Source organism: Lycorma delicatula, chromosome 1 (genome assembly GCF_047948215.1).
Source record: "Lycorma delicatula isolate Av1 chromosome 1, ASM4794821v1, whole genome shotgun sequence".
In the NCBI taxonomy this organism is placed as follows: domain Eukaryota; kingdom Metazoa; phylum Arthropoda; class Insecta; order Hemiptera; family Fulgoridae; genus Lycorma; species Lycorma delicatula.
The window spans coordinates 284,233,923-284,247,262 of NC_134455.1; the positions used below are offsets into that span (position 1 = coordinate 284,233,923).

Genomic DNA, 13,340 nt, shown 5'->3' on the forward strand with positions numbered 1-13,340 from the left:
GATGGTTGTAATTAGATAATAAAATTTTAATGAGATCAAAACTAATTAGCCCGTATATTATATAGATTTTATTAGAAATAGTTAGATCTGCTCCATAAATAACAAGAATTAAATCCCCAGCATTGGTTTGGCAGGTTCAAAGAAAACAAATAGATAAATATTAATCAGAGACTACATTGCAAAAAACAGAATTAACGGAAAAAAGTATGGTGTTCAACCACATCAGAGCATAAAACTAACCAGTTTTAAAAAATAATTTTGATACAGATATCTAAAGATAATAAATAAATGAGATAAATTAAGAAAAAAATAGTAATCTTGAAGATTTGAAATGAAATATATTTGAGTTAAAATGAGTATGCTAAAATACTAATTTATTTCATTAACATTATTCAAAAAAAGCAAATATTCAGGAATAGCAAACATCAACAAATATTCTTTAAGATATTAGAGTAAATTAATTCCTTTTATTCCTGAAAATTAAATTTTTATTATTGATTTATATAAACATTAATCTATTAAAAATAATAAAATTAGTTGTATAAAAGTAAGATATCTTTCTAAGGTATGATTAATTTGTGACAAAAACCAAATCAAATTACACCTAACTGACACAATTTCACTTTAATCAGAACATTTCTAACTATGTTTGTACTCATCATCAACACTTATGCTTATTTTTTATATTGGATTTCCAAATAAAGTTACAATTGGCCATGTCTGATAGTGACATATTTAGTTGTGTTCAAAAAGTGTATTAGATTTGAATCATGCCGATCATTAACTTAAATTTGTATTATTATACTAACATCAATGTTTCATGTTTTAGTTTGGTGTTATTGTACACTTAAAAGTTTTAATACAGCTATTTATCATTTAGTGAAAGATGCAGTGGCCATGGTATTTTAGAGTTCTCTACAGAAAAAGCTGGGCAAGATATAACACCATTAAATCTGCAGTTTGGAGAAAACCATCGATCATCAACACTTAACTCTATTACAGGTATTTTCTTATTAGTATACATAGTGACAATTTTTTTTAATTTTAGCATTCATTTGTAACAGCTACATATTTTTTTTACCACTTTTAATCTGAAGTGAACATTTTATTAATTTTGAAAATATACCATACAGTAGTAAAATATATTTTTTAAACCTTTTAACTTTCATTGATTTCTTTTTTTATTTAAAAATCAAGTTATTAGAATAGTTTATTTATAATCTGATTTTTGTCATATTTTGAGGTGTTGCACAACATTATTCAGATGTAGAAAGAGAATGTAAACAAACTAATGTAAACATTAGTTTACAATCTAACAAACTAATGTAAACATTAGTTTGTTAGATTTTTTAAAATTTTGACTTCTATATTAATAGATCAGAATGTTGCACTTTCTTAATGGTTAAACAAAAATATTAAAAAAATTTTGCCTATTTAGAAAACATTTTTTTTTAAGCTTAGACATATGAGGAAGAATTAATTTTAGCGATGCATTTTTATAAATAACAGCATTTTTTAAATTATAAAATCAGATGTATTTTGTTTCAAAAAATTGAATGAAAATTTTTTGTTTCATTTTTTTTTTATGGCTAAGCTTTAAAACTTTGGAGGCTTAATTATTATTAGCAACACTGATCATTGCAACAAAAGTCTGAAAAATTATTATTAAATGATTTAAATTTTGGTTTCAGACATTTAAGATCAATATCTTCAGTCCTTTAATTATTTAAATCGTAGTTGAATATTTTCTTACTTTCTTTCTCAGACAGAGAAGAACTGTAATGGTGAATATATTTGATATCCACTTCTTAAATAATATTTCTCCATCTATGCATCATTGAATCCATTCCAAGTAATTTCACAAAACTTTATTTTATTACAAAATTTGTGTTCATATTAGAAGCACTCACAAATTAAACAAATTTTATCCCATGCATTCTTATTTTGTTAGATTTTGAGTACAATTTTGGTTAAACCTTTATGTTATCTACTGAGTGTCTCTTAAATAACTGCATTACATTTTTGAAGGTCATCCAGACATCCAAGAATTCAGGTAAAAAGTATTGTATCCCAATGTCAAAAGCATTCTTTGACAGGAAAAAATATTCAGTTTTAATACACTGATAAAGAAACTGGTAGTAATTATTATCTAAAGAAGAAATAAATTCACTGCACTGAAAAGAAGATATGAAGTCTGATCAAATGATATAAAAGTTTTTTTAAAATTTAAATTCTATCGCAGTGACATTAAATTACTTGTTGTCTATCATTAACATTGTTTGTAGTTTTTGAAATACTATCATTCCATTTGGTGTTTTTACCATTATTATTGTTCTGATATACAGTTAGATATAGGTCTGCCTATTTTCAAACTTTCTTCACTAAACCATCATTTTTGTATTCTGAAATTTTACAAGACCACATATTCTCACATGAAAGATGTAATATACTTACCAATTTTCAAGATACCACAAGCCAAATATTAAAATAAACTATCTGTGTCAATGTATATAATTAGGGTTTTACTGACTACGTTGATTAAAGTTAACACTGCTATTTTACTGTCTTAAAAGTGGCATAATCAATATTTATTTATTAATTTGAAATGACAAACTGAACTGGATTTTATAAATATATTTATAAAATGATTAATTAGCTTCAAGACCAACTGAAAACATTTTAAAACAAGTTATTAAAAATGTTATTTATAAAATTTGGCTTGATTCATGGATTTAGTAGTTTATGTTTTGTATTGCCCACCAATACACATAAAAATGTAATTATATTTATTGGTATGATATAAGCAATCCTTTGTTCAAAGAAAGTAGAAATATTATTCTATCTGGAATTTTTAGAAAAACTCACACTTAAACACTTTTTTGAAAGTTCAGTTTCTAAATCAAAATTCAACACATAAAATTTCAACGTATCTGATAATCTCATCATTAATTTGGAATATGAACTTGTTACCAAAGCCTTAAAAAAACTTACAACAAACTTATAAAATAGTTTGCTGGCATTGATTATTTATTTAGTGGAAAAATATGGTACATGAAAAAGTTACCTAAGATTTTATTTATTTTTTTTTTTTGGGGGGGGTCATTTATGAGTAAGTTTTGTTGTAAAATTATCATTATAGTTAAATCAAAAATTAATTTTTTTCTGCTCCCCACCTCCAAAATCATACCCCAAGGAATTTTTTTTTATTTTTCTATGTTTACTATGTTTTGGAAGAAACTAAAAAAAATTCACTGAAAAGAGTATAACCAATAAATAGCTACCAAAGATTTTTTTTTTTTTGAGATTAGGTGAATTACAATGAAATTTTATTGTATTATTATTGTTAAAAGTTTAAATAAACCAAAAAAATTTTAAAAATTGAAATTATTGATATTTTTAAACTTTGATCAGCTTCCCCCACCTACAGTATTGCTCCCAAAGTTCTTTTTGGGCCATTTGCACTGCTAATATGCCTAGGAAGATATGAAAAAAAAAACATTTAAAAAATATGCAGTAAATAAAAAGATAGCTTTTATATTTTTAGGGAGGGGGAAATTTCAGGGAAAAATTAAAAAAAAACGTTAAGACAAGCATGCATGCATATACTGAGGAGCTTAATATATATAGTAGGGTTATTTTTGCAAAATTTTGAAAAAGTTGACCCCAATATTTTACCAACATATTGCTCCATATACATGAGTCTTTACCATATACATGAGTTGTTTATATATGTATACACATCACCCCCAACTTTGTTTTTTTTTTTTTGGGGGGGGGTCTCTGGGTCATGAAATGTTGAGAAATATAAAAAAATACCATACCAAATTTTTTGACTGATTACCATACTTCCTTCTTGTAGTATCTTTAGAGCTGTGATGCCAGGAAAATAAAATTATTTAGTCAAGAAAGTAAGACTTATTTTTATGGAAAAATATTCTTTTTATGTTACCATCTTAATCAATTTTATTTTAAACAGTTTAAACAATAACAAATATCTTAAAGAAATAGATTTTTTCATTGCTAAGTTTGATAATTTTTCTAATGTTATTTAAAAACATCTGTTACTAGGTACACATTATTTGTGTAAATATCTTGGCAATAAAACTCCCAATATTGTTAGTAGTTGTTAACATTCCTAATTTCATAGATAAAAAATCTCAACAAAAAAAATATAGATATAATTTGAAATTTAGTTTATATATTAATGGACTAACATAAAAAGCTCAATTCATGTTACACCCACAATTTATACACAAAGAATAACATTATTATAATAGATTTAGCACATTTTTTTTCATGAAGCTACCTATAAAAAAGTTATAAAAAATAGTTATACAGAAAGTACAGTATTGAAGTTAAAGAACACAGCATAAAATCAGCATATGATTGGTAAATATTATCCACTGATATCAGTAATGATATGGAAATTATATTACTACAGAGTTCATACATGCTAAAAAATAGCAGTTACACAGACACTTGGGAGAATGTGAAATATAATGTTATGTTTTGTCCTTGACGACTGGCAATTAAAACTTTTTAAAAATATTGACTTTTTTAACACCAAACTGAACCCATTAAAGCCTTTTCAAAGCTAAAGCTAAAAAAATCACAAAAATATCCATTTTTTTTCACTTATTTCCCTAGATAACTCAATAACTGTTCATTTTAGAGAAAATATCAACAGAGAAAAAGTTTTGTTATTAAATTTTAGACAATATCATTGGATAGCAACAAGAGTCAAAAAAATGAAAAAAAAAAAAATTTAGGGAATTTTTTTAGACATTTATACAGAGGACCTTCAGATTTTGCCACAAAGAAAGTTTTGATATGATAAAGCAACAAGCCAAATTTCAGCAAAATTGTTTTAACAGTTTTTGCAATAATTTATATATAATAACAATAACAATAATTTTGAAACACAGGTTTAAAAAAAAGAAATGCAATATTTCCAAATTGTGTAGAGCCTGAAATAGTCTCTAGATACTTGAAAATTTTATCACATATAAAAGAGCACTCAAACTTTCAAATACATTTTGAAAAATTTTAACTGGTTTATTAGGAGAGCCCTCAAATACTTGCAATTTTTTAGCACATTTGGAAAACAATTTTTTAGCACATATTTTATCATACTGGAAAACATGAATTATTACTAAATATTGATCTATTAATTTATTGATAATAATTTATTACAAAAGCTGCTCAACGGCGGTCAACTTTGATTGGTTATATCGCTGGAGATAATTAATGAATCATCTTTTTGAGTACTTTTAAGTTGTAATTTTTAAAATTAATTTAGATAAAAATTCATGAAGATATTCAATTTGTTTTCAAACAAAAAAACAGTTGCAAGTATATTTGAAAAATTCCTTAGGCTCTTCTAATTAGCAAATTTAAATTTTCTAGAATGTTTGAAAGCTTGAGTGGTCTTTTATATATGATTAAATTTTCAAGTATCTAGCGACTTTATTTCTGGCTTTGCACGATTTGGAAAAATCACTTGTTTTTAAATCTAGATTGCAAAATTATGTGCAAAAACTGTCAGACTGATTTTGTTAAAATTTGGTGAATTGCTTTATCATATCAAATGTTTTTTAAAGCAAAAATTGAAATTCCTTTGTTTAATAAGTACTCAAAAAGATTCCCAAAAATTCTTTTTTTTTTTTATGGTTATTGCTATTTTTACATCAATAATAACGTATTTTTAGATTTGTAACCAATAACATTGTGTGTAAAATTTAATAATAGAATTCTTATCTCGATCTTTTCTCTATAGTGTACAGTTATCTAGGGAAATAGGAGAAAAAAATCACACCTTTTTCAACTGGCGCATAACGAAATAATTTACAATGATATTCTGGAGGCATTAAAGCAAAAATTAGCAATCATATAGAAAGAGTCCAACCCAAAATAGATACCACCTGGACTACTAATAAATTATTTTATTGCAATGTATGGAGTGTGTTATTTGATTAATTTTTCATGTTACTTTTAAAACTAATTACCTATTAAAGACCTTTTAATGACTTAGGATATTTAGCATGTCATGAAGCAGTTTAAGGATGCACAAATCCTGAAGTTAGTCATTAAAATGACTAAGATAAAGACACTGAAGACAAATAGTATACTTCTAGAAAGTGAAATTTATTACTGATTCAGTTACTGACAGGTATTTCTATACTCTCACGATTGTATATTCTGTGTTTGTCCATTCTCACTTCAGACTACCTCAAATAAATGTTAGCTTATTCTAACTAAAAATGGTAATTATCCCATGAAAAATATCTCTTTTTGATCTTATGAGTGAACCAGTAAGATATGTTTAAAAATGATCCATAGTATTTAAAGTATAAAATGGTAAAAATAGGTTAATAATTTGCTTTTTTTTGGATTTGTTGCAAGACATAAAATAATTTGTTAGTTTAATTTTAGAATAATCAAATACTATTAACATATACAGACAGATAATCTAGTTTTAAATAATGGAACTAGAAAAAAAAAACAATAATGTTTAAAAATTTCATGTGTAACACCTCTGATTATTGTTGTTATTTATAAAACGTTTATCATATTTATTAATATTTTTTTATTAGCAAATATACACAGTTTTGCATGCTGCTTGTGTTCAGAGTACTAACAACATTAGGAGTGTTTTATGCAATAACACAAATTAATATAGAATCATTGAATTCTGTTAAGATTTTTTTTTTTATTCAATCTGACAAACATAATGAAATATTTGGTTAAACACAAGTATGACAATGTATTATAAAGTAGTGAAATATTTGACATTTGTCTATTTTTCTTTTATAAGGTGTATTCATAATACATTGTGTAAAAATAATTAAGAATTGAGAATAAACTTCTATTGATAATTTTCATAACTTCAATGTATTACATTGTTTAAAAATGAGTATATATTGACGTTAAGTGAATTTTTGAAAATATATAATCTAATTCTATTTCTTATTAAAAATCATTGTTTACCATTTTTTTTTGTACTTTTAAAACAATGCCTAAATTTTATTTTACAACATACTGACTTTTCACTTTTTTTAGTGCACAAAAAACTTTTACATGGTAAATAAAAAACAAAGTAAATAATTTTAACTAAATGACTATGTTTATAAACTACCCCTTTAGTTGTAAATGACAGTAAATTATTTTCTTTTATTAAGCATTTGAAACAAAAAAAAAGACTTTGGTAGTTTTTCAGTCTGTAGATGTATTACTTTCTTATATATTTTTGATATTATGTACTTGTTTCTTTATTCTTTTGTCACAAATAATTATATTACTAGCATTTATAAGTGTATCAGGATTTTTATCGTATCATGTTGTGCATTATAATCATTCAAGTTAATGTAACCTAACTAATCTTAAATAAAAATTGGTTAAAAAAAAAAATGGTTAAATATCAGTACTACTCAAAGATTTTTCATCTGTATTACATGCCCTATATAGTACATTAAAAAATTCTAATCTACACATGATGTGATCAGATATTCAACATTACTGAAAATCTATTCATAAAGTTTGTCAGCAGTGTTATATATTTTAGACAATATTTGAATTTATTTATCAATAAGAAAATATTATAATATGTAAAATTAAAGATTAAAAGTTGTTTTAAAAAACAAACACATTTTATAATTTTCAATTAATTTTTCAGTAAAAATATTTATTATTTTACCATTCTAAAGAATTATTAAATACATAATGAAATAAAACTTTCTAATTAAAAAAAAATTTTTTTTCATAATTATTATTATTTATATACTGAAGTATTATTATATATAGATAGATCCTGCATAATAACAATCAATAAATAAACATCTTATTTTATTTTGTCCCGTTTAATTGATATGTCAGAGTAGTAATTACTTGAGCTGTTAAATGTAGCTGTGATTCTGATTTTTAAAAAATATTTGTATCTTAATAATAGTTCATATTCTTGATATACAGAGACTGTTTAAAAAGTAATGATAAAAACACTCTACAGAAAAAAATATTTATTCTGTCTTCCAAATCTACATACTATTTTTTAAAGTAAACCTCCTCAGTTCTAATACACTTTTGCCACTGTTCTTGCCACTTTTTAAACACAAATGCCAGACCATCTGTCTTGAGTTTCTTGCTGCACACCTACACAGTTTTGATGACCTCGTGATTGGTCTTGAATTTCCATCCCCTGAGCGGAAACTTGACTTTGGGGAACAGCCACAAGTTGCAAGGGACCAAATCTGGACTGTATGATAGGTAGGGTACAGTTGTGACCAGTATACTCGTTAATAATTCATAAGGTTCTTCCAATTTGTGAGATTAATAGAAAAGTTCATATGAATATATATACTAAATCTTTGTTTGTGAGTTACAGCTAGTGAATACTTTTGCTCACATTTTAACTACCCTGGGAAATGAGGTCATAGAGAAATTTTTAGGATATTTATTAAGAAACGGAATTAGTGTTTTTTTTTTAATTGTTTTTGATCTGAAAAATGAAAGAAAATAGGTCTGACAACCGTATTTGCAGTAGTTTTGAGAAATCTGAGGTAAAAGCCAATCAATTGGAGTAAAAAACCCTGTTTTTATGTTTGACAAACAATATTTTAATTAAATGGGTAATAAACACATAAAACTAATAGTACATAATTAATATTTGGGTATATAATGGGTAATAAACACATGAATTCTAGTAGAGAATTTAATTCTAAACAAAATGGTGTAAGACAAGTTAGAAAAATTCAAATTTTGTTTAGAAACTGTACACTAGATCAAAGTGCTTTATATATACAAGTCTATAATAAACGTTAAAAAATGTGCCTGTCATTTTCAACACATTTCTTGGCACATTTTTGTTACTCGGTTTAATTCTTCAGGGCTGTCCTTATGTTGTTCAGCCACATCCAGAATGTGGGACATTTAATTCCTCATGAGAATGTATTTTTGTTTTTTATACTTTTCATCCACCACTTGATACAAAAATTTAAAGGTGTTAGATCAGGCGATTGTGGAGGCCAAGAACGTGAACCTCCATGACCAGTCCATTTCTCAGGGAAATAATGATAAGTGAGTGGAAACAGCGCAAGAGAAATAGGAAACACACCAGCATGCTGGAAGTATACTTGGTGTCTCAGTTCCAGAGGAATATCTTCAAGAAGTGCAAGTAGACCTCAGAATTTAAGTTGAACGGACATTTTTTTTTTTTTTTTAATGCAAATGTGCATTAAATTTTTTCATCGATAGGTAATATGAATGATCTAAACAGCTGATTGTGAAGAAGACCGCATTATACATTGATGCAAAATCTATATTGAAAATTGCATTCCACAGTTTCATGAGGATTTACTTCTGCCCATATGCTCATGAGCAAATTTTCCTCGTCGATAAACAAAACATACTTGTAGAATTGTTGATTTGTATTCCACTAGCTACTGAACTCCAAATAAATTAGACATTTTCCTGTAAGTACATGTTGAACTGGCTGTTTATGATAACGATAAAACTTGTTTTGTTTGTGTTCTTCAAACTGTCGAATGTCAAACGCCGATCCACATAGAAAGACATTGTTTACTGATGCCTGGACAGTTCTGAACTGCATCGATAATAATTTCATCAGTAACAGCATCGTGTTGGACATATTGTTCGTAGCTAGTTCGAATACTATGTAGTGAAACTGTTTCACGAAGATTGTGAAAAGTCGCGCTGATTGTTTTGGGATCTCGAATCCTGTGATTCAAAAAACCTATTTCATATTCTATTGCAGTAGCTGTGACATTACCATTATACTCACCCAAAATGAATACGGTATAAATGTATTTCTCTGTTGTAAATAATTACGGCGCACTACTTCAATTGCAAACCGATCGCATTCAGATTAAAATTTACAGAAAACCTTCGCTAACAACAGCACAGTTCACAGTACCCGATTTACTTAATGTACCTTATAGAATGATTTAAACATTATTACAGTTTTGCCCATTATTGATCAACTATTGTTATTTTTTTACCACTTTGAAATAATTTTTTTTAAATTTCTATCATTAATAAAAAATTACTATCTAATTAATTTTTATTTTACAGTCGTGTAATTTTTAGTTTCTTTTTAATTTTTTAGTAGTAAATTTTGTTTTTTACAAAACTTTCACATCACCAAAAAAATACTTGTTTTTTTTACATTAAATATGTACTTTTCTGACAAATGTAGTAATGTACGTTTCTAAATAAAATTAAATTTTTTAAACTTTTCTTTGTTTTATAAAACTTGTGTTTATTAGCCATTTAACAATGTTATTGTTCATCAACCATAAAAAACAGGGGTTTTAACCCTAATTTATTGGCTTTCACCCTAGATTTCTCAAAAGCTACTCCAGATACAGTTCTGAGACTTATTTATTGAATTTTTCAGGTAACTGTAAGCAATCACTAATTTGCTCCTTAATTAACATCCTAAAAATTAAGTAGAACTGCTTAATGAAATACTGCCTACCCTAAGAACTGAGGCTTACCCTCATTTCACCAGGATAGCTGAAAGCCAAGCAAAATCTTTCACTAGCTGTAACTTAAAAGTGATGCATTTTAGGACATATGTTTATATGAACTTTATCTATAATTTTTACAAGTAGGTTATGAAAATCCCGCGAGAATTTGTAATGCACTCCGTAAATATTAATTTCAGTTATTCTTTCAATCATATGATTATTTTATACATATGTAAATATATTGTATTTATCTTATCAACCTAAAAACAGAATTAATAAATCAAACAGTGTAGGATGACACTTACATTATTCCGTTACGTATACAAGCGCGCTTTCACGAATTACTAACATCGTCAATTGCTCCACATAATTTTTTATAAATATTCGTATCAAATTACATCCAAACTCCCAAAACAATAAAATTGTTAAGGTTTCGGCGAGAGTTTGCCGTCAATTGAAAACATCAAAAATAAAAAATAAAAATTCAACAATTTATTTATTTATAGTTCTTCAAAAACACATTGTCCGGATAAAAAAGTACAGATATGTATGAAAGGCAAGATAATACACCGTTAAATATTTTATTCCTATACTATTATTGTAACTAAATGACATAGAACATGTACAATATCAACTTTCTTAATACAAAACAAATATGAAATCATCGAGAAATAGGTGGAGATAAACAATTTGTTTGTACACTTGTATATATACTCAATAACACAAATCATTTATAGAAAATTCGTCAAATTTTCTCAAATATGTTGTGGTTAATTCAACTGGTTTGGTATTTGACTTATTTTCATCTAAAATTTAACAGTATTTCGATCTAATGAATATTTCAATTATATATAAGAAATTTTACATACACTGAAATTTATGCATTCCATTCAACGTACATATAAATATATGCTCAGTTGATTTTTATTTATGACTTTTGTATTGATTATTTATGAAGATTTAACTCTGTATTATCTCATGTGTATAATGTTTAAAAAAAAAAAAAGAAGAAGAACAAAACGTAAACATATTACATTCACTCGGCTCCTGATGATTCATTCGGCTCCTTTCGGATGCACTCGGCTCTTGACGATCTAGCGCCTCTTCACAGTTCACACAGCTCCTTTCGGATGCACTTGGTTCTTTACAGTTCACTCGGCTCCACCTACACTATATAAGCCGGCTCCCCACTATAGATATGATATGAGAGGTCATTCTTTGGCAGCCTCTCGTTGTGTGTTTTTCTCTCTCGCAGTGTCATCTGGCAGTCTCTTGTCATTGTCTCTCTCTGATCACAGTCTCTGACCATCATTCGAAGAATCATTAGTGCGTCTTGCAATTCTAATATTGTTTAGTCAAATTTTACACTTCATGCAGTTAACAAGTAAATTACACATATTCTTCAACAATGAATCTTTTTATTGTATGTTAAAGATCCTTTAAACATTATGTTTGTGCTCTTTCTTCTTTATAATTGTACCATAAAATATTAACTTAAAGGAACTTATGTAGACATATATAAAATCCACGATTGTAAGATTATATTCTGTGCCAGTGAGTATCAAGATATTGTTTTTCATTAACAAAAAACAGTAATCGTCTACTAAATATCAAGGTAATCCTCTGTTAAACAATAAGATACTACTATTATTATACTCTGTATTGTTTTTATACACTGTGTTTATGTAAAAGAAATATTTAAGGTTATAAGTTTACCTATACTTTACTTAAGGATTGTTGTATATAAATATCGCACAAGGAGATTTTGTGCAAAGCATTTGTCTTAACAAAACAATATTTAACAATGCGTTTTTTGTTTTTATGAACATGGTTATATAATTCTGATTTTCATTCTGTTAAAAATAAAGTCCAATTTTCTTTTGGCAAAAACGAGCTATTTGTAATTTTATTTTTGTAACTTTCCCCAACATGTTGATTGAAAATGCAAAAACTTTTGCCGGCCTGATTTCGTACTTCAAACAACTTCATAAATCCTAATAATTCATGATCCACAACCGAGTGTTCTACTTCTTTACTTGCTTTTGAAAGACAGTAATTCCCAATGCAAATCATATGAATGATCATTCTCTAATTCTAAATTCTAATTAATCACTTACAAGAACTTCTATGGTATAAAATAATTTGATGTAATTCGGAAGTACCATGGAAAATAATGTGCATCTTAATTTATACAATTATTTTTGAATTTTTCTTCAAAATATACTTAACTTTTTATCTTTGAATTTTTGACAATGTTTAAAGTTAATAAAAAAAAATTTTGATCTATTATTTTTAATTCATCACAGTATCAAATGATTCAATGATTGAAAATAATTAATTAGCTGAAAAAATATTAACGGTTCGTAATTTCTTTGTTTCAAAGATTAATTCTATTTTAGAAAAAAAATGTTCAATTTCAAAATAACAAAACAAAACGTAAATTCACAAAATTGAAATATGTTTTAATAATTTTTTTATTCACAAAGTTTATTTTCCAAGGTAATTAATGCACAATTAGAGGCAGTGACATTAGAAATGATTTCGTCACTTTGAATTTTCAAAATATCAAGAAAACATTTTATTAAAGGTAAAATTGCATATGATTATTTAACTATTGTGTGATTGTTTAACCATTAGGAACATATGATAAATTTATCAATAGAAACCTACGAATGACAATTAGTTCACATAATATGGTGTGCAACATTCACTTTAAATTGTCACAACGACCCATACTGTCCCTACTGTTGATCTTTGATCAACACTTGATCTATTAATTAAGTGAACATTTTTTATTGAAATCAGAAATTGATTATAGTTCTTTATAGAATTTTTTCGACGGAACCGACAAAATTGAAC

At 26.4% G+C, this 13,340-nt stretch overlaps 1 protein-coding gene across 2 annotated transcripts in view; it reads left to right on the forward strand.

Annotated features, from left to right (window-relative positions):
* The window catches only part of LOC142332349 (voltage-gated inwardly rectifying potassium channel KCNH6-like), a 792,659-nt gene that overhangs the window by 703,459 nt on the left and 75,860 nt on the right, over positions 1–13,340 (forward strand). For both annotated transcript variants that reach the window (XM_075378757.1, XM_075378763.1), the window contains one exon: positions 881–1,002. In XM_075378757.1, coding sequence (XP_075234872.1) covers positions 881–1,002 — 122 coding nt within the window. The remainder of the gene's footprint in view (positions 1–880; positions 1,003–13,340) is intronic.